Source organism: Helicoverpa zea, chromosome 19 (genome assembly GCF_022581195.2).
Source record: "Helicoverpa zea isolate HzStark_Cry1AcR chromosome 19, ilHelZeax1.1, whole genome shotgun sequence".
In the NCBI taxonomy this organism is placed as follows: Eukaryota; Metazoa; Arthropoda; class Insecta; order Lepidoptera; family Noctuidae; genus Helicoverpa; species Helicoverpa zea.
Genome location: NC_061470.1, coordinates 5615100 through 5638693, shown reverse-complemented (window position 1 = coordinate 5638693; position 23594 = coordinate 5615100). Strand labels below are relative to the sequence as shown.

Sequence of the window (23594 nt, the reverse complement as noted above, 5' to 3'; positions counted from 1 at the left end):
TAATACCAATTAGATTCCGCGCCACAACTTAAGTCCGATTGACGCTGGGCTAATATCTACGCCATTGTTGGGTAATTACAATGAAAAAATAAATAATTCCACCATTTTTTAGTCGTAGCGCGCAGTATAGATGATAATAACATAAAAACAAGTGCCTACAGTTCAAGAGCTTACGTTCTATCAATTGTTATTTTTCCTATGTCATTCTTACGTACGATAAACATTTAACACTAATTCTCATGAAGATCGATTATTAAACAACAGTATCCAACTCTTAATTTGCATTTTCTTATTTTAATCTTAAAACATAACGGAAAAAATAATAATGATTACGTATTTGGGAGTTAGGGAGTTGTTGATCCCTGGTAAAGGGTTACCAACTATTAATCGGAGTCTGTAGCTGAAAGCATAATTTTAAATTATACTTAAAACAAACAACAAAGTGAAAGAAATAAGTCTACGTCTTCAAACTTCTCTGTATTTTATCTTACATTATCAGGGTATTAGAATGGTAGCAAGATACAATAAATTCTAATCTCCGTTAGTATTTTACAGATTTCATATATATGGCAACTTCGCTTCGATCTGTCACTTTTTTGTCAATGAAGCCGTGAGGTGCTCGTACACATTGTAAAAATTAAATTAATATAAATACAATTTTATTCAAGACAGAATTTAAGTGCCAAATATGTTGAGGTATTTCCTCGACAAGTTTTGGAATGAAGACGTGTGGTTACCGCCTAATACAACATGGGCAGACATCGCTCCTGGTCCCGATAAGGCGGTGGTTTACACCGATCACACGCACGTTTTCTATCCTATACCGTTAGCATTTGTGTTTATATTGGTGCGCTACGTGTTAGAGAGGTAAGTAACTACAAACATTCTACTATGTTAATGCTAGTGATACAAAACAGCAAGTGTGATAACCTAATCGCGCTATATCGCGTGAGGTCTGTATCGTGTGACGAGCAAAAAAATGATTCACGTTCTTTTTTTGAAATTTTCTCTAAACTCAATGAAGCATGAATTAAAAATGCTGTCGTAACATTAGTTTACGTCAAAATGTAATTAGCTTTAAGCGTAAGAACAGAATAAACCCACAAACGATTTCATTTAAACGTAATTCTCGCATAGCGGCTGTTCACGTAATTTCCTTATCGCTGGAATGTAAATTACAGTTTGAAACAAATAATTCCTGGCAACAAATAATGATATACAAAAAAAAATGCCTTATATGGGGAATAATTAAATGGGAAAGTAATTTAATGTTTTTCATACAAAATATCAGCAATGTTGGTAATGGTTTATAGACAAAACTTATCCTGATTGATGTAGGTGTACATAATTTTTGTTATTCTGTGCCTTACAGGAAGTATGACCTCATACAACCAAAAAGGATTGAGCATTAAACTATGGTTTCCTTTTAAACTTTTTAGTTATTTAACATAAAGGGTAGGCAAGAAGTTTGTATAACAGTTATTTTTTCAAAATAAAATATGTTTAAGAATTGAGATTGTTTCTTAACAATAATAGACAATATTATGTAAACCTCCATCTACTTGGCAGTCGGAGTATTTATTATATCATACCATAGGTATTCTGTTATTATCTTCAATAAGGAAAAATATAATATGTTTAATAAAATAGATAACTTGTAGGTTTAATTGGTGGGCATAAAGATAGTGTTCAAAAATTTTAGGAAATTTTAGTATTTGTGATGAGGAAAATAAAATAAATGTAATGCTAATATACCACCTGGCATTTTGCTCTAGATTTCTAACATAGATGCATATTTTTAAATATAATAAAACTTGTCTGCCATGTCAAAATAATATAGTAAGGCCACATTTTTTTCTAAACAATAGACTTTTCCTATTCTATCTAAAAAAACACATTGGTGTACTGTTATAAATCCTAGATTGCAAGACAATTTTTTAATATCTATTCTAGCATTTTTTAGATGACCTATGTACAAGTTTGATGAGCGATCATAATAGCTGCTAAGTGGCAATAAACGGAATAGACAATAAGTCGTAAATGCCAGTGAGCTTTACAAATAATATTTATAGTTACTCGTAACCCCCAAGTGTGTCTACAGAGCTATTAACTCTGGTGACATACTTGCTGTTACTAAAATATTGGCTCATTTTGTAATCCTCAATGTTTAAAGGCTATTTCTAATATCTCTTATAACCATATCCAAGGATAGACAGCTTATTGAAATCAGCCATAAATAACTAGTATAATATAAACGATTCTTAGAAGGGTTCCTCTTTTCAATAAAATCTCAACAGGTAAACTAGGTACTTGAATATGAAGGAAATGAACAGATTTGTAAGAAGGTTTTCCCAGAGATATCTCAATTAGCATAAGTGTGTTACTAGTGAAAAAGTGTGTCATGTTTCATTAACTCGGAGAAAAAAAAACAAATGTAGGTCAAGTTGAATTCAGTCACCTCTCTGAATTTCAATAATACAGACTTAAATCAATCTTCGTAAACATAAGTATGTTCCAAAATTTTATTAGACAAAGTGTTCTATAGTTTTGAAGTTGATCTGCAAAGTCAGTCACAAAAGAAATAAATAATTTAGTATTGTTACAAACAAATATTTTATTACTGCATGCTTGACTATAGCGGTATGTATGGATTACACTCAATACTGCACCTAAAATCGTAACAATCAACCTTTACAATGCATGAATAACTTTTCTTTCCACGTAAGTAAACATACCAGACATCTACCATCTATAGGTAATTGAGAACATACCTAACATTGCCATGACTAACGGTACAGTCACTAACATAAGTACGACGGCACTTCCGAAAGATATTAAATCATAATTCGTGGGAAAATGACTCATGATATGTACGTAGATTAAGTATATTGATAGTGATAACAGCAATTATATTTGTTATTTGTGAGAATTATCAGCGCGGTTGTATTGATTGGCTAGATCGAATTGAGTTGACATGGTTGCTCTTGTTAACCTTAGGTTGAACACTTGTCTAGTTTTGTTGCTATGATTAAGTGCTCATGCAATTTAGTATACCGTATAGCGAGAATGCGCCTGACTCATAGTTTTGGAGGGAAAAATTGTAGCATCATACATGCATGTATGACGAGCTACAATTTTTTACCGTTACGTTTAAATACTTAAAAACGTTTGTAAACCCAAATTACACTTTGCGTGTAATGGTTTAGAACAGAGGATGTCGTTTAGAATACTGCATTAAGCCACAAATAAATTATCTAATGTTTTTATGATCAACTGTAAAGATATTTATAAACTTAGATGTCATGTCATGTTTACGAGGGTCATATTTCTTTGTAAGCAAGATCTTTGAACTGATGGATAGATGCTGCCTATTTTATGTCAAACGCAGAGGGCATTCGACGTCATACAAGGCCAAGGGCGTTACAAGAATAATGACAAACTAAATTACCAACTGACGTTTTTACTTCGTCTAAATTCTAAACCGTGACGAGAGAAAATCGTTTGATATAATATGCTGAAAACTAACAAAAGATTAATTTGTCATTGACATTAATAAAAATCATTATTAGGTAGACCTTGAACTTATTTAATTTCGTTCATGAGCCATTTGAGTTTACAACAAACTGATAAATTGTTAAATTTATGGAAAAGGTTTCCCCATTTTCTTACAACTTTATGGAGAGGGAGCCTTTCATCATAACGTTTAATTTTTTTCAGCTACTACATAAGAAGTAAACATAAAACTGGCGGTATATGTCAATATGAGCACAACAGTACCTAATTATTTTCTTTTCCAAAAAAAAGTCGTGGTATAATTTATTACGATTCATGCCAAAAGCATCGAATTGGCACAGTATTGGCTTCCCTCAGTAATTGAAAGTGTAAGAAACTTCCACTAACGAAGCCGTACTTGGCACCAACTTTTATGTCGCACCTGAACTTGCGAGAATACTGTAAGATTCACGCGAAAGTCAAGCAAATACTTTCGTTTTTATTGTTGGTGTGCCAGCGTGAGATTTTGTGAGGTTTTACAGATTAGAACCGTTAGGATTACAATTTTAAAATATTTTTTGTCTAGTGCACGTTGCAGAACATCGTATTGCGCCATTCTTGCTGCCTGAATAGGTCATCTACATACAGAAGATTTTTTATTTGGTTTGAAAACTTCTTTCACTGTTGGAAAGGGTCACTCTTCCCGAGTAACAAAGGCTCTGTTTTATCCCGGTGATGGCAGTAGTTCCCACGGGACGCGGTTGAAGCCGCGTGAAACAGTGTATCTACTATTCGCGCACATACAAATACACACAAACTATGAATTTTCCACTACCAATACCATGTTCTAGATAAATTATAGCAACAAACCTCAGCCGTTAACTCGGATATTGCATGTATTATCGGAGAATAAAATAAAAACAGAAACATACATCCGTTCCTTATCACCCGGTGAAAAGGTTATTAGTTCAAGTTCTCGCGTCGTTGGAAAGCGCACTATCAATCTATTTTATTTATTACACAGTGATAAACTACAATGTTTAAAGTGTTAACCCTGATAGTTTTGTCCTTGACGTTAAAAAAAATAGTGTAACCGTACCCTATATTTTGGATGTATCTCTATTATTCAAGCAATTGTCTAGCCTAGGCCTATTACCTAGCAATTGAGTAGGCAGTAAGATCGATATCACCTACTTCAACAGTACTCAAGAATGTATTTCGTTCTAAATTCAGTACTTTACTCGTCCAATCAAATAATCTCCTCATGTATACTTCAACATATTTAAACTTGGAAGTATGACCCAGAAGAGAAGAAATCAGAAGCTCATCAAACATTAGCAATGCTTATCGTTGATCCAAAATAAGAGCTGCCGAGATATCAGATAAGAGCCATGCGGTTCGAAATCCCGCCATTTTTGTTATCAAATTGAGACTCTTCAGTAGAAGTCGTTGTGACTTCTTATTGATACTTTTCTTCCCAATATTCAAGCGTTTCATAAAATTAAAGAATAAAATGTCATCTTACTACTTACTTTCACCAGTTAGATCTCTTAACATGACTAACTTGTTACATCTGCATGATAGGTCTAGTACAGGTACAGATACAATTTTAGATAGATTAGGATAAAATATTTATATGTATGGAAAAGAGGTGACAATACACGATACGCTAAAACCAAAACTTCATCAATTTAAATTACCGATTATGTACTTTTTTGCAGATTCGTTATCGCTCCATTTGGCACATATTTGGGCATAAAGAACACGAAGCCACGACGAGCACCGAACAACCCCAAGCTTGAGAAGATATACAAGTCCTCGCCTAAACTAAAAGAGGTGAATATTATTACGTTTTATTTACAGTATTCGCTTATTTCTTATTTATTATCGCCTTTTAAACAATACCGTGACTGAAAATGATAAAAGAACAATCGATACTTTTCGCATCACGGCTCTAGAAATATCTAGTTATAAAGATTATTAAACAAACTGTCCAATCTTTGAAGTAGCGAAAATTACTGGAAACGGTACATTTGCTTGCTACAGATAGAACTATGACAAGGTTCATACAAAAAAGTTCTAACTTTCGAATCGACGGACCGTTATATTCAAATATTCACGAGCTTCGAACAGATCGAAAGAATGCGTCATAAATATTGAATAATCTAATTCCAGTTTATCAGTTCAACGTCATTCGGAGTAATAAAACGTTAGAATTGCCGGTATTTTAGATATCACTATGCGATTCCCTCTAATCTCATTGTCGATACCTGCGTTACAATCTAGACACACGGCAGTGTGTCCGCCAAGTTCGAGCAAAAAAAAGCGACACACCGGCCGTGGGTTATATTACACGAACCATTTCGGGCCAAATTCGACCCCCCTATAACTCAAAATCTATTTTATTTACGCATATCAAATTTCTAGTATCTGTTGAGACCCCCTCACTTATCTAAAATACAAAATTTCATTAATATACCTATATTACTTGGCAAGTTTTAATAGAAAATTTTATACTTGATTCATTGCATTTAGTAGGTTTATAACAAGGTGTGTGAAAACTTGCCAAGTAACATCATTAAAAAGTAACTATTTTTAACTGAGGTGTGTGAATGGAACTTGGTACTTATTCAGATCTCACTTCTTTTATAGGCGAAGCATTCCCATATTATCGAACTTGGCAGCCTTTCACATTTTTGTTTTGGGTGGGATATTATATTCCTATCAAAATAAAATTGAGTGTAACTGATAAAAACATTTCCTCTCTACTTTGTCGACCTTGGCTATGTAAATGTCACAGATAAAATAATTATTTCATGGACTACAACACCCACGTATTTGTATTTATTTATGAATGCAGGTGACATGTTTGGAAGAACAAATTGTCATTATATATCAAAGTGGTCCCCAAAATGCTAGGTAAATAATGTAATCTTATGGTATCTTTGGTAAATGTGTGAACAGCACTTGAGGCCCGATAACGACGAACAAATTGTATATGACATTATAATTATCTTGAGTGCTTACAGTATTTACTTAAGTCATTTGAGGTGATGGACAAATCAATTACTTACAATTTGACACACATACTTCAAATTCTTAATTTTAATTAATTCTTGGTCCACAGCGAAGTCAATTAGTATTTTAAACTCAGCCAAATATCTATTAATTATTTCCGACTGAACATTTTTAGTAGCTTTCTCTAGTTCATGTTTTTTAAACTTTTCTTTCATTATATAGTAATTCATTTTGGAACTGGTTTGTCTGAAGTACTGTTATTTTAGCTTATATTTATTACTATCTAAAATACTAATACTATCCATTTGCATTTATATAATTGGCATGTGATCTCGGCACGGTTCTTTAAAGTACACATTCAATAGGCTTAAAAATTATCGATTAGAATAAAATCTGCACTTAAAGAACTTAAGAAACTTATCTATAAAAGAAATACATATTCGTTTGCGGTTTTTCTTTGTAATCAGGTGAATTGTAATTGATTACTTTAGCCACTCCATTCCGTTTATCAACATTTTTAATACAATTACTATGTATTTGATATGGTATCTGTTTACGGTCTTACATTAGTTCTATGTTGCTTTGTGGGCGTAATCTGTAGCTAGGAAATTACTTAGATTGCTGTGTTCGTGGTCAATGTCATGTAAACAATGTCGTTGAAGACATTATAGACGAGACCAAAGCGTTGTTGATTTGTTGAGTTGATTATGATTGTTTTTTGTACTTTTGATTTCAGTTTCGGTATTAGATTTCATTATGAAAGAATTACTACAATTGATTCCTCTATTACCGCTACTACTACTTATTACCTAGGAATTGTACAAAATGTTGTTGCAAAGGGCCTTATTATGTTCAGGTTAAAAGAGTAAAAAATTAATGACAATTTAGGCATATGAGGAGTTCCATCTAGTTAACAAGACGACAATTTCGGGATGCTTATTTTAGCATGGAAGAAAAAATAACATTTAATTTAATGACAAATCAAAAATTAAAAAGTCGACTTTGAACCATAATTTTGTAATAGAACTGTTGATTTCCCTTTTTTTACATACAAATTACCCAACCTACTGTAATATAAACTACATACAAAAAGTAAAATAGAAGCAGGCACCTAATGCAATATTGATTTACCAGCCAGTGGCCAATAACTTCAGAATCATTACAGACACGTAAGCCTCAGATCGTAGTCCCCGATAAACACTCGAGTAACAACTCTTTACCTATTAGGAAAATATGCATGAGGCAAATTATGGTACTCACGCTATGGTCGTTAATATTTCACCTCACTGACAGACGTGAATATCGATTTGATCAAAGGTCAGGGTTAGAAGGACGAAGTTGTAACTAAGTGTAGGTACAAGGGGTATCGAGAAAAGTGCCAAGTAAATGATATGGAATGGTGTATCGTATGAAATAATAAGCTTGCCAATGTGACTTGTCCCAACTTCGTGGGGATTTCGAAGAATTGTTTCCTACGTAGGTATGTGCTGCGAATATAGCTAGATATGGTTCATGTTTATCCCACTTCGCCAAATTCAATTTTCAAGTCTTTTACTACTTTCGCTTCGTTTCTTTACGAATCTTCACTCCAATCATTTCACTTCACTTCAATCTTTACTATTATCATAACGCTGAACTTTGTTTGCTCGGACTAGCTAATCAGGATTCGGTTTTAAAAATTCTTTTCGTTTTAGACAGCCCATTTGCGTAGTTCTCATGAAATGTGGGTAAAACTGCTAATCGAAGCTAATAATTTCATCCCAATCAACAAAAGTTTTCACAATTTCAGCCAGCCGCATTAGCCAAAAAGCTCGAGCTATCAGAGCGTGAGATACAACGCTGGTGGCGCCTCCGCCGCGGCCAGGACAAGCCCTCGACCCTGGTGAAGTTCAGCGAGAATGCCTGGAAGGTTGTGTTCTATACTTGCAACTTCACCTTCGGGCTTTATACTCTGTGGGATAAGGAATGGCTTTGGGATATCGACCAGTGTTATATTGGGTATCCTCATCAGGTAAGGATTTTTTGTGCATATCATAATTTTGTTTAAATCTTGTGAACTTAAATGCGCCTTCCAACTATAGGTAGACTATTTTGCTTAATCCGTGTCCTTACTCCGTGGATCATGCAACGATTCGTGCTTTTAATCTTAATTACAATAAAATACAAGTTTTTGTTATCTTAGGACAAGCGTGACGTTTTGAGTCTGCAAAGACTTATTTGATCAATGAAAACTGTTGCCTTTGAAATTCTTGAAGTCTCAGACATATGAAGAACCGCTAATATTCTCTAACATTATCATTTCAATTAAGTTCTCATACATCTTATTGTACCTACCTACCTACCTGCAGTATGTATAATCGACCTAGAAGAGTTAAATATGAATTCTGGTATGAAACTAAGTATTCTAGTAATTAGACTGACACGTGTTTCTAATCCCATCATCTGCTTCCGGCAAGAATAGAACCCGAGCCCTATGTGGGTAAAAATCTATGCAATTGAACACTAGAAAAACGATCTGTATAATCATTGTCATACGGCTTAAATTAAAATGACGGGCGAACATCAAGTTGAGAAACGAATAACGTTTAATAAATTGTCTCAAGATTAATTAATGCCAATTTGTAAGTTTGATTCATCAAGCATAACTTCATTCAGTACATACAGTCACAGTTATACGATGTCCTCCTAGCCGATTATCGGCTACGGCGGCTGTTCTCATGTAAGGAGGTCAGCCCACTGCACAGGACATATTATAGTGCACATTCATTTGCGCAGACACAGGTGCACTCTCTATTCCTTCAGTCTCATAGCGCGATGGGACGGTGACCGGAGAGAGATCAGGCGCAGGACCTACATTTACGTGCTCTCCGATGCACGGGTGTATCAAACAGCTAGACCAACGAGACAGTTATACACTAAGATAATTTTACTGAAGTATATGTCTTGACCTTTAAAATAAATTCTCGTTTGACGTTATAAACAAGTATTCGTATTCAGCACGAATACCATTTGCTAGATTTTTCTCATGAATATTGATAACTGCTCCAGTGTATCAAAATAAATTCAATCTTGAACTGTTATGTTATGACTGAGTCTTATTGCGATTGCATTTTTTATAGCTTTTACGCTTGCTTTATTGTATGTTATTGTTTATTATTCTGTTCCAAAATTGTACATATTCGATGTAAATCTCACTATCAAATTTGACATTTAATTTTATCTTTTTTTCTTGATCAAAAAGTGCATTAACATTTTTGGTATTTATTTTCAAAAAACTGACTTTCAAGGAAGCCATAATAGGACCGCATAATCCTCGGCTAGTGAGAACAATCGATGTAGTACTCCAATTAGTTAACGTTAAAACTGACAGCTGCAAATTGAGGTGGTCGTCACGCTAATTACATTTCGGAACATAACAATTGCTATGCTATAGTTCGGCCATTCAGAGAATGCGTTCCTGACACGTCGCGATTGAACTGACGACGTAACTACATTCATTGATTATTGATATAATAATGTTGTTTTAATGCTCCTCAATTGTTAAAACGGTAAACAACCAGCAAAAATATTTTTATCGTAACTGCAACGCCATTGCAAAGTTACGTCGTCAGTTCAATCGCGACGTGTCAGGAACGCATTCTCTGAATGGCCGAACTATAACTGTACTCTAATTACTCACTTCTATCTGAATTTTGGAACTACTTTAGATTTTGGAGATATTATTTATTTCTATTTCTCTAAGGTAAATAAATTAACAGCTCTGATGTTGGCTTTGCTAAAAGCTTTTCGCAAGCCCGTGTTTGCAACTGCTGATAAAATCCTTTAAGCTATTATTTTGTTAATTAACAAGCAAATAAATATTTAGAGTTTGCGTTTTTTGACAGGGCTATAAATAAAATAAATAAATATATATTTTTTCCATAACGCAAGTTTCTTCTTCTTCGGTTGAATAAATAAAATAACCACCTTACTTATGACATAATTTTACATCTCCCGTAATCCGTAAGTAAATCTGCGGACTAAGAACTATAGGCTGCTGGATTGTTCTCGCGAGTTACCGCGGCTCTGGAACATAAAGGGCTTAAGAAGGAACATGATGGGTTTAGTCAGTAACAGTCTGACACTCCCCCACGCTGCAAACCCACAGTGGGGAGTCATTTGATGATCCAGTCCAATGAAAAAAAGGTCTAAGAACTATGAAATCTCTTTCCAGGGCCTCACAAACGACATCTGGTGGTACTACATGATATCGGCAGCGTTCTACTGGTCGCTGACGATCTCGCAGTTCTGGGACGTGCGGCGCAAGGACTTCTGGCAGATGTTCGTGCACCACATCGCCACTATCCTGCTGCTCTCCTTCAGCTGGGTCTGCAACCTGCACAGGATCGGCACGCTGGTGCTCTTGCTGCATGACTGCGCTGATATATTTGTTGAGGTCAGTGTTTCTATCATCATCTGCATAGCCTTTTGCTATGTTGAGGTCGGCTTCCAGTCTTAACTGATGCAGTTGAGTACCAGTGTTTAATAAAAAGCGACTGCCCTCCTGATCTTCTCAACCCAGTTACCTGGGAAACCCAATAAATTGTTAGATATTTTGGCTGCTGAGTATCCGTAACGACTGCCAAAAATGTTGAAAGAACAGCTGAGACCCACTGAACTGACCAGCTGAACATTGTGCCTTCCAAAACACGGAAGGACTTGTCATGACCAGATGGTCCCATCTCTGGATCGACCATGCCAAGCTTGCCTAATGTTATGATCGATCGATCTCTTCTCACGAGCTCTTCAGGTCAGTTCAAGTGTATGTAATAACAAAGTCTTCCTAAAGCATTCAACCAAAACACATTGGAACTCCCCTGAACAACACCATTGTGGCTAGAATTAAGTATTAAATATTTTAATGAAAGGAAAATGGTTATTTTCTATTCGTTTTTCCTCACCGAGCCCACTAAATAGTTCTCCCATGATTTCCTCACTGAATCATTCTCCCATGTCGGATATACAATCCATTATTATTAAATTTATAGCGTTCAAGCACTCGAAAATAATTGTACCTAATTTACAGGTAACGTCATTTTACTTATGTTATAAATAGATGTAAATACACAGACGAATTGCGTCTGGGTTATTTTTATACCTAGCATTTAATTTTAGAAATATTTTCCGGTTTAGGTACAATGTTACATTATATGTTTTGTACATTACAGTCGGTGAAGGCATCGAAATATGCGAAGTACCAGAAGCTGTGTGATGCATTGTTCCTGATGCTGATCGTCGTGTGGATCGGCACTCGAGTCGGCATATACCCCTTCTACCTCATTTGGAGGTAACATATATTATACTTAACCTAATAGAACAAGAATTTAAGCTGAAAGGAGACTGAAAGACTAACTACAATTGTGAAATTTGCCCTACCACCAAATAAACTATGAACACTCGAAAAGTATTGACTGAAATAATGGTGAAGTATTACAGATATAACCTCATTTTACTACGTTTCTGACCTCCTCAACGGGACTGGTGTCAGACTTAAGAAGTATGACACTAGTCGTCCCATAACAACTGCTAAGGATGTTAAATGACAGACAGTCAATTTTCATATGAATCAGTAAATTAATCTCCTATATATTAAATCCCCAGCACATCGATCCGTGCGCCCATGTTACTACCGATGTTCCCGGCGTACTACATCTTCAACTCGCTGCTGTGTCTACTGCTCGTGCTGCACATCGTGTGGACCTGGCTCATACTGCAGATCGCTTACGTCGCTATTAAGGCGGGACAGGTGAGGCTTCTCAATTTATTTAAAACCCTAAGGCTTAAAGTAAAAAGTTGAAATTCGCTCTCTGTCCTCCGTAGAGCGAATTCAAGTTTATTAGTACATACTAAAATATGTATGTAGCTGAAATTAAATGTCAAAATTGTAACCCGATTTGGTTCGCTAACGGAGGTCCTGAAGAACGTTATAAGGTCTACTCATACAGATGCAAACAGATGTATGCGAGAATAAATTTTCAACTCATTACTGAAATCGCGGAGGTATTCCGCATTATGCCACTCGCTGTTATGTAAATAAAAGAATATAAAATTTTTATCCAGCTATTATAAGTATTTTCTACGAGCCAGAACCTGAACCAGAGCCACTTGTGAAGCTGCGTGAAACAGCTAATAAAACAAATTACTGGTCCCAATTGCCAGTTTTAGAAACATAAAGTAATGTAAATTGAAATTGTTTCGGCAGATGGACGGCGACATCCGAAGCTCGAGCTCGGACCTGAGCGACAGCCCGCACAACTCCAACCACAGCTCGCCCACCCGCTCCAAGAGTAGAAAGTAAGTCCCTTACATAGCTTATAGTTATTTAATTCATTAGCAACAGTATTAGTGAAAAACCGTTAAAGTTAAGCAGGAGAAGAATCTGCTGGCTTTCTTAAGAAGTTGCTGTCTTGTTAATGAATATTTTTATTAATATGTTATAACATAAACAAAACACGCGTATAAAATCGTAATAGAGCAATGACAGTTTTTGAAGGAAATCAGGCAACTGCGCAAGACATTATTATAGTTCACAAATGTATGCTCACAGAGCGACATGATAAAATATTGGTTAACTTCGTTGCAGTAGTATCTATTTTATGCTTGAGCAACAAACAGGCGCTTGCGCATAATTAAAGTTAATAAATATGCTGCTTGCCAACATTCTTATATAAATGCTCTAACTAGTTAGCGAAGTATGCAAAAAAAAACTGGCAATAAATAGATCTATGATTTTCGCTTTATCATGGCTCGCAAATCAACAAATTAAAGCCTAGAGCTCGCGCTAGATATTTTACCTATCATAATGGATTCCGGCTTTCTTGACGTCCACAGACTTGAAGAGTTAATTCCAAAACCTCCGACACCCACTGAAAGCAGTGAAACGTCTAAGGAATTCCTGACTTGGGAGGATCTTATTTTGTAAATGTAGGTCAACAATCAATCAACAATCCGATCAGAGAATATTATTTACTTTATTTATTTTGTCATTAAAAGAGATCGTGACCCTAACGAAACATAGAAAGTATATAACAAACGCATAACCGGCTATTTCATTAACCGTCAAATCCGTAGCGGACCCCAATCGGGGTCTGAACATCAATGTCACCGTAAGCTCGGTTTAGACCCCAATTGGGGTCTGCGAATCAGTCATACACTTTTCTAATTATTTACGCTCATATTTATTTTCTTTCCAATCAAACCACATTTGTGAGTACTAAATAAAATAACTAAATAAATGTAAATTATTATTACGCATTCAAACCTTTCATATTTAGCATCCCGTTAGAAATATACCTTTTTAAAATCCAATCGTAATTACCGGGAATTCTGATCGAACTCGCCATGTTTGTTTACATTAGTTGTTTTTTTAAATTTGAAGACGCATAGACAAGATGGCGACGGTGATAGAAGTTTTGCATCGAATGATCCGATTCGTTAAAATAAAGAATCGATTTAATAATTTTATATTATTTGATATTATAATATTACTAAATTGCACTTTTGTATACTTACCATAATCTGAAAATAAATTAGGAAAAGTAAAATGACTTAATTTATTTTGAAAAAAATGCTAGAAAATCAGTGGTAGAAAATACGTTGTAGCCGGAATAAAAAAAATCTTCGGTTTTTAGGGTTTCTGAAGACGGCAAATGAAGACTTATTCTTCGGGTGTTTTATGTGCAGGATTCCTGTAGATCTGCCAAACTTAATGGCGATTCGTTACTTCCAACTTTTTAACTGAGCGGCAAAGCTATTTGACGAGAGCCGTAGTTAGGTGTAGTTATCGCAAAATTTTATGACGATTTTATTGTTTGAAGGGGCAAATAGTTCGCTGTTCATCGAAAGCTGGTCCAAGATGGAAAGATGGCCGCCGCCGACTTATTTTTAACCGTCTTCCCAAAAAGCGGAGGTTCTCAATTCGACCGTTTTTTTTTTTGTATGTTTGTTACGCGATTACTCAGCCATTTATTTATCGATTTTGATGATTCTTTTTTTGTTTGATAGCGTGTACTTCCGAGGTGGTCTCATTATCATTAGGTCAGGATCTGATGATGGAACCTTGAGAAATCGAGGGCGACTTTCGAAAGTTGCAGAAATACATAGGTTGAAATCTTATCACTCAGGTGTTTGCCTGGTAGCACTATTCAACAGTGAAGGCTTTGAGCTGACCTGATGATGGAGACCAGTGAAGGTCGAGGGAACTCGACAACTGAATATTTAAACTTTCTCGTGTTTGTGCTTATATTATTCGTATTTACGAGGCCTCTGCAACAGTGAAGGAGATGGAGACGAGAGAAGTACGGTTGTCGAGTTCCCTCGACCTTCTCTGGTCTCCATCATCAGGTCAGCTCCAAACCTTTACTGTCTCATAGTGTTATCAGATATACATCTGAGTGTCAAGTTATAACCTTATCTATGCTTACAATTTTCGAGAGCTGCCCTCGATTTCTCAAGGTTTCCATCATCAGATCCTGGACCTAATAACAAATATGGGGAATATACCCTTTCGACCAAAAACAAACATCCAAATTGAGAACCACCTCCTTTTTGGGATTCGGTTAAAAATATTTGGTGACTTTAAAATCAATCAATTATTATGTCTCTAACCGACCACGGGACTACAGAGTCCCGGATTTTTGGAAGGCGAACGTGGGGCCGAAGCCAACACGCTGAAGCCCTTTTGAGACAACTTTAATGAAATGGTGACACAAAACCGACGATTGTCCCTGTATACACTATAGAAATGTACCCAAGGACAATGCCCGGTTCTGTGCTAAACTATTGCTAACTATGGATGAAAACTACTTGGGCTATTGTGATGGGATGCTAGTGGACTAGGAATGGGGAAACTACGGGAACTATGGCACCTGCCGATAACAATGTAATAAATACACGTAAAAATGGCAGGTGGAGACTCGCCAACTCACTTACTGGGTCCCCGGGAATCAGTCACTAAATCGCAACAAGAGGGCAACAGGTACATGAGCGGCTGAAGGGTGAGGATACCTCGGCGGACTTTAAACGCAGATCACGCGCTCCCTGTGGGTCCAGCATCACCGGCCCACTCGCCACTTACCACGAGGCACCTACCCTCCGAGCGGGCTGCTAACCCTACTCTAGCGACTCCACTCTGACCGGCCGGTGAAGGCAAGCCAAGAGGCGGGAGACCTCTCCCCCGTCATGCTTCACTCCGGCAAGCCGGAGATGGGGGACAGTATACTCGCCCTGGAGCACTCGGATATACAAGGTGTTGATTTGCATTTGTGCCATAGTTCAGGAGGAGGACATACAATACGTAAATAATCGATTGGAATTACAGTAGATGGTAAATAACTAATATGCACTGCTTTTTTTTGTCATTGTAATGTCGTGGTATTTCCGAAGTAATCCAATTTTATGAATGAAATTTATGAGTGATCGTTGCGTATGCTTTGTGTTTGCGTTTGTGTGAGGGTGCAGCACGGTTTTAACGCCAGTAACATACGCGTCAAGTTTAAATAAGGCTAGATGACATTTACGGAATTCCGAAAAAAAATTAAAGAAAAAAAATTACGTACCAATTTTTTTATTGATTTGGGTCGAGAATCATTAGCATAATTACCTCCTTGAATATGGCACGGATGCAAATCAACAGCTTGTATAGCCCCGCGGGGTCGCTACTCCCCGTCATCCGCCTCAGATGCCCTGCGGGGCAAATCAATCAATTATTATTATTGTTTCTCATCATCAAATAAGTACATACCTTTGGTAGTTACAAATTGCATTATATTTCAGAACACCCGCATACCCTCCGCCGAAACAAAAATGTTAGAATTGTTGAGAAATAATATAAGAATAAATTAAAATTCCGTAATAGGTAATAAAAATTCAATTAAAGTTAAAAATTATTACGAATGACGCAACACCAAAATAAATAATACATATAAAAATTTAATGCTAAAAACTTAAATATCTTTTTTCTTAACAACAAAAACAAATTGAACCTATAATTTAAAATTAATAAATAAAATTGAAATAAGTTGCTATTAAAAAATAGGTATATATAAAATTGGTATTCGATTATTTATAATAAATTTCCGATTTAGGTATCGAATGCACACCGCTGATTGAAAAAAAAAAAAATACTCCATTCCAAACTCTACTTGTCTGTGACTTGACTGATCTTGTAAATTGTTCATTTTTATTGTGTATTTTATGTGCTGATTTTTTAGTTATTGAACATAAATAAGTGCACGAAATGTATTGCAACGGATTGAAAATGTTATAAATATGACGTTTGTGTTGTGTTTGAGAAAGTGATGCGATTACTTATTGGTAAGTTTTCACCAAATTTGAAATGCCTAACTTTTCGATAGACTTAAAAACACCGTAATTATTATCTTTTTCTGAATTAACTGACCCCATTTGACCTTTGCACGTTGTTTTCAAATAAGTGAGCTCTAAAGTTATAGTTAAAATACTTCTGATCAGGCATTACGGACTTAGAATTCATGTGTTGAAAGTTAGTACAAATTTTTGACTTCCATGTCGCGATTCAAAATATCCCGCCGAATCAACGGTAAAGTCATATGTCAAAATCTTGTCGAGCAGAGGGGTTAAGGGATATTATAAATTGCATATCAAATAAATAATCGCCTATCAATTAATACTCATCATTTATATTCTTTTTTACATCAAATAACTTAGTTCACTACAAATAAACTAAATGTTTAACAACACTCAAACTGCAGATAATTCGAAATTATACATCAATATGACATTGCTTTTTTTATTATAATGCAATACACTTAAATTTATTCTTGTACAAAAATACTACATACATAGCATTAATACTGACTGCACAGCAAATTTTCCATATTTCATAGCAAAATAACTATCCCAGTCGCATATTAACCAGTAAGTACAACAAAACCTGTTCATCATATTTGTCTTAATTTTCAAGAAGCCATGCTCGACAAATTAAATGATTATTATAACAAAAAAATCCTGTCACATTGCATTATTTCTAAAAACAGAACAAATTAACTGAAAAAGGTTCGCGGCTTCGCGCGCTTTTTCGTCACTGGAGTGCAGAGTGGCGCGAGTGAGTAAGATAGAGTTCAATTAAAAAATATTGTATTAAAAATTGAAGCTAGTAACGAAAACAAATCGCTGCAAAACCGACTCCACGTAGTCTTGTCTGCCCTACCCCTAGAGTGCAATTCAAAACCGCGTAGGCGCGGAGGGGCGAGGCGGCCTGCGAGCTGAGGAGCAGGTAATTTTAACGCTCGCCAACGCGGTTGAGGCTGGCCGGCTCGGCCGGCCAGTAAGCCGAAGCTGCGGTGGTGAGCGTGAAAATCATCTGCGACGATAAGCTCGCATTTGACCGCCGGAGCCACGAAGCGCCGGAGCCGTGACAGAAGTGATGCTTGCTGCATGTTGCATGCTTACTTCCATGTTGCATGCCTGGTTACATGCTGCATGCCTGCTTTCATGCTTCAGGCTTGTTTGCATGCTTCTTACAGGAAAATAAAAATTCCAAAACTATGCCAAAAGATGATTCTGACTATAAACATTCTGAAATATGATATTATAGTAGTAGCCTTTAATGACTACTTATATGAAATGTATGCCAAAAGGAAATACTGACAATGACTGACAATGCACCAGCCCTATTTTTTTAAAGAACTATAGTATGTATATGCAAGCATATCATCGGACTTGCGATCCGACTCAAGTACGTGGCGCCAGCTGCAGAAGCTAAAAATGTTGCCTATTATTATTAGGGCAAAAAAGGAAACGTGTACGCCCCGCGAAAGCAAGACGCGCTTTAATAATTCAATAAATTACAATTTTGTATTTAATTTTATATTTTTTTGCTGGTCTCATTATGCCGTAATTAATAAATAATAAGATGACTGAGACAAATAAAATGCTGTTTCATTCTGAAAAACTGCTGTAAATAATATAAAAATAGAAGCTATATTTAAAAGAAAAAGAGTTAACATGTATAATGTGCATTAAGATTATTAGCTGTGCATTGATGAAAAAGCTTTTGCTTTAGGAAAAATCGCTGTACGCTGCGAAAATAAATTGTAGTGTGTTTAGTGATATTTTGAGTTGAATATTTTGCTGTGCAATCAGTAATTTTGATGGGAATTCGGAATCTTATTGCATAGAAAAAGGATATTTTTTGATTTGCGTTTAAATACTACCCTTTCATTAAAAATAGCGATTGAAGCTCCGTTGTGACAAATTGTGACAGAGCAAAAAATCTTTTCCATATTTCATGACTAAAGGGACTTATATTAAAGAGTCCGACAAAAACAAAAAATCCAACAAACTAGTTAAGAATACACATTTTTACCAACACTATCTTCCTTTATTTCAGGGACACGTAAACAGTTAGTCTTCAATACAACACCAGAGTCTCACACCAACAAAACACAGTAAAACGCTGTGTCCATAACATTTGCGAAATTCTTACCGTGCACCATCCATTGCGGCATTTCTTTATTAACACCAGAATATCCATAAAAAATACTGTTGAAAATACGCAATGGAACGCAAAATGGTCTATTTGAGGGCTGATTCAGAGTTTTGCAGGTTGAAGCGTAATTATAACTCGGCTGAATTAAAGAGTCGTGTGTTTCATCACTTGATTTAAATATTTCTCTTTTATTCATTTTGCCGGATAATAACGTTTACTATTTCGTAAACGAGAGCGTCTATAATACGACCAAAGGCAGATGTCAGTTTTATTAAATGAACAGTTCTGAAATTAAAGCTTTGTAATTAAGTTGTACGATGAACTTTAACTTGCAAAACTTAACACTCTGTTGCGTGTCAGTTCGTAGCTTAGTTATGTAATATATTGTATTTGTGAGGTCTAGCTTGAAATGTTGATGCTTTGGTCATTTGATTGGGTTTAGTGAAGGAAGATGGGAGTCGCTATCGGTCATCGGTTTTTATTTTTTATCTGCCGTAAATTATTACACAGGACTTTATTAATGTATACTTTCTTAGTACGGATATTAAAAATTATTTTGTAATTTCAAGAGCTTTTTTCGACATCTTTAAACCTATATTAGTAATAGTCCTGTTTTATATTTTTGCAGATGAAAATGTATGTGTGAGGTTGTCGTAAAAAAATGTTTATGCAAAGAACAAATTAGTGTAGGAATATAAATAAGATACCATTTGATATTAAATCAATGAATGCGAGGATGGGTTAGTTGAGGGTGCTTATATGAAGACAGGATGACCTTTTTAACCAATTCAAGAAGACCTTAGGGTTAACTACATATTGCTTTACAATGGATACCCACCTGAGTATATATTAATTAATTCATGTGGGCCAGAAGCGAGACATAAGATGCATTGATCTTGCCTTTTTAAAATTGGACTGACTTTCATACAAGTACCCTTCACACAATACAACATGAAACACCGATAGTAATTCCCATCTATTGCTGGTATTTGTACGTCTTTACATTGTATTAACTCGTTAGATATGACTATAATACCAACTTGAATCGAGTCATATTTATCGATTTAAATCGATGAAGTAATCGAGATTATACGGAATAACTGATAGTGAGGCCTCAAGGCTTGTAGCACTTAGAACAATATGGAGGCATTAGTTCTAGAAACTGCCGCGACAATGGTGCTAGTCGGTATGATCGAGATATTATAATATTAGAAATAATATTATTATTTTGAGCACAAATACCAATAGAAAGATATATCTGGATTTTATGTATCAAATATCACAATATTAAAATATTTTCAGAGACCACTGGCACCATCTAACGGTAAAATGCACTCCTTTTAAAGTCCATTCAAATATTACGTCGCATTTACGAGCCCATTTTTACTCTCATTTTAATTTGAGGAGTTCATACCTAATTATAAAATTATTCTCATGTATTTTTTCTTAATTAAATTCTCATAATACTCTATGGAAAGTCTTGTTTACGTGGCGTAATATAAGAGTGGATTATTAATATTAATGTTTATAAATACGTAGCGTAAGCTCAATGTGTAGGTGTAAGCGGTTGTTCTACAGTGAGACGGACCAAACATAGGTTTTGTTCGTGTGGTGAAGCCAAATTGTAGCTGTTTGTAGTTCAAAAATAACTATGGGCCGGTATAAGAGTTTATATACAAAAATATACATATTTTTCCACAGAAATTAACTTTGAAAATCAGTGTGGACTATTTTGAGTTCATTTACATTGTTAAGTCAAGTTACCAATGAAGAGTAAGAATCGAGACATGTTTTGTCACTAAGTATGTATTCATGTTCGCTTTTGGCATAACTCTGCCTGACCCTATTAAGCAGACAAACTTATTATGGTATTGTTTTGTCTTAGGCAATATTATTGTAATCTATATGTATAAAAGATGGTATATAACTCTTATATTCGGCCCACGACTTGTAACAGGGACCACGTAGTTGGACTAGAATTTTTCAAACAGTTTTTACGTGTACCCGACTGCGTACCTTATATAATTAAATAGCTTGAAATCTATGTGCATTTTTGGCAATATTTTGTTACTGCAAAATATCGAACTTATTGTATAATCGATATACTTGTGAAGAATATATGTATAAGTTTAGTGATGGTAGTATATTGCTTTGTACAGTTACGCAGTTGGGCTACTCCCCAAAATATTGTTATTTTTCTATAAGTATTAACGCCGTACCTTTACATATATTTTTGAATTCTGATCTTTATAACTGCATTCCGTTTGTACCTTGTTATTTAAATAATAAACTAAAATACAGTTATTATTTCGACTGATTAAAATTTAAAGCGGAATTTATCTTCAGATTCAATAGTTTTTTTTTGTAAATATACGGCGCGGTACTGCCAACCCAAAAATATATATCTAACTATATAAGCAGTTTTGGAACTCTTTACTGTTACTCTACATAATATAATGCCTATGTATGTATTAGAATTTAGAGTATAAATGTTCCGTTATCTCGTGTCAGTTGAAATGTGAACTTTCTCTTATTAGCACTAAATAATATATTTTGTATGTCTATTTATGAATTGATATAATAATTAACGTAAATAATTTCAATAAATTAGATGGAAGGTCAGTTTGAGGGAAACTTGAAGTGTCTTGTAAACGTTATAAACGTTTAAGACATTTAAATCTACTAAATTACTTAGTCTATTGAAATCTCAGTGCTAGCTTCCACCCAATTCCATAATATTACTATAATTAAATGCATATTTATATAAATAATGCTGAATATGATAGTATTTATTAGTTGTTTAAGTATTTATGTTTGTACCTGTGTCACCACTGCCTAGTTTAATCAATTATAAAAAATCACTGCCCCATTGTTTATGTTTGCATATTTTAATTGCCCAATGCTCATATCAATATAAAGAGAACTTATATGTTATCTTCCGTAGTGAACACAACTTCCCATATTTCTTCCATAATGACGTTACAAAGTTGACACTTCAATAATGAATTATTCAGTTCATTGGTCCTTCCAGTGACCGTTAGTATAACACTCTATAGTGTAGTGTATCTTAGTACTTCCACAAACCTTCTAGGTAGTGGTCAAACAGGTACTTTAACTATTAATGTTAATAGTTAACTAAAACAGAAGCTAAGTTATCCGTCAGTGCGGGTCACTTCACATCCAAATATCTGACACACTCGTCTAATTGTTTTTAATTTTATATCTTTAGTTACGTTACGTTATAGGGGTTACTCTGCACTTGGCTAATCGCACTCGGGTTGTTTTCAACAAAATTGTATCTAACACATCTTTTATAGCTTTTGTAACAAATTATACATAATTAGTATGTATAAAAAAGTACTTTACGAAATAAAGTTATGATATTCACAGTGAAGTACTTTTCTACAAAAGAGTTGTGCCTTATGATTATTGCACTATGTTGCTTTGTGTCGGTGTGTAGTACATTTTGTTAAGAATAACCTATTTAATTTATATTGTATGAAGAGTATCTCTTTATGAATGAAGTCTCCGTGGAGCTATTGTCGCTAACCTATGTAAACTGTCGCATCACAATATTGTTTTAGTTGTAATTATATTTGGTTGAATTCTGTATGGATAACGAAAGGGCAATTATTTTCAATATTTATTTGAATATATTGGAACTAGCTCATGCTTGAATTTTATACTTAATTCATTGGTTTAACAATAGATCTTATGATGTTATTATGTATTAATTTAAATGCTTCTTTCAGTTTATAAAATTAGGGTCAGAATGAAAGTGACTATCAATGCTCCATTTATTCATACTTGTGCTGAAGTGTAATTTATTATGAAACATTTTAAACACAATTGAAATTAATTTTATTGATATTTTGTCAATAATAATATATGTATGCATAATCATAGAGATTCATCATTATTGTAATTCAAGACTTGATCTCTTCTATGGAGGCATTTCTTCGACTTTCCAATTTATTTTACTCTTACATTCTGTCTTTTTAACGTCTTTATTTATATTTTTTAACAAATTGCTTTTTATATGAAAAGTTTTTTAGGACTTTGTTATTTTTCCAATTTATTTAATTTTGTATTATGTATAAGCATGTGTGAAGCCAAGAATAAAAAGATGCACATTTATATTTTTGCTTTGTATTTTAGAAATCAATGTTACTAAAGATACTGCCATTTCAATTGTTGATAAATAATTTCTGAATAGCAATGAATACTGGTATATGTTAGCCAGTCATCTAGTTAAGTTGTATCTGTTTGAAGCTCATTTTATTTGCATGAATTACGAATTTGTCCGAATTAGGAAATGTCGTAACTAATATAAATATCAAATTGCATGTATATGTTGTGAATATACTTGTACTTGTGTATATGTAATTAATCAAAATTATATTTGGTGTCCAGGAGCTATGGTATGTCGAACTTTAGTTTGTGTAACAAAGTTCTAGTCAAAGGGATACTAAAATAAGATTATGTACCTAAGCAACCCGATAATTATTATACATTAAATAATTGATGGAATTAAGTTGTGTTTGATTACCTGGACACACTCAGCTGTTCTTTAAAA

At 34.7% G+C, this 23594-nt stretch overlaps 1 protein-coding gene across 2 annotated transcripts; it reads left to right on the top strand.

Moving 5' to 3' along the window:
* Positions 1-584: 584 nt before the first annotated feature.
* LOC124639879 (ceramide synthase 6-like) lies at positions 585-23552 on the top strand. Of its 2 annotated transcripts, none has more exons than XM_047177387.1 (8): positions 585-867; positions 5214-5328; positions 8300-8521; positions 10724-10945; positions 11718-11836; positions 12151-12295; positions 12752-12843; positions 13381-13546. In XM_047177387.1, exons 1-8 carry the CDS (start codon positions 689-691, stop codon positions 13469-13471), a joined length of 1185 nt encoding a protein of 394 aa, XP_047033343.1. In that variant the 5' UTR covers positions 585-688; the 3' UTR covers positions 13472-13546. The 2 variants fall into 2 exon arrangements, with proteins under 2 accessions (XP_047033343.1, XP_047033342.1); XM_047177386.1 differs by lacking the exon at positions 13381-13546 and adding an exon at positions 18920-23552 and having other exon boundaries at positions 587-867.
* Positions 23553-23594: the final 42 nt, after the last annotated feature.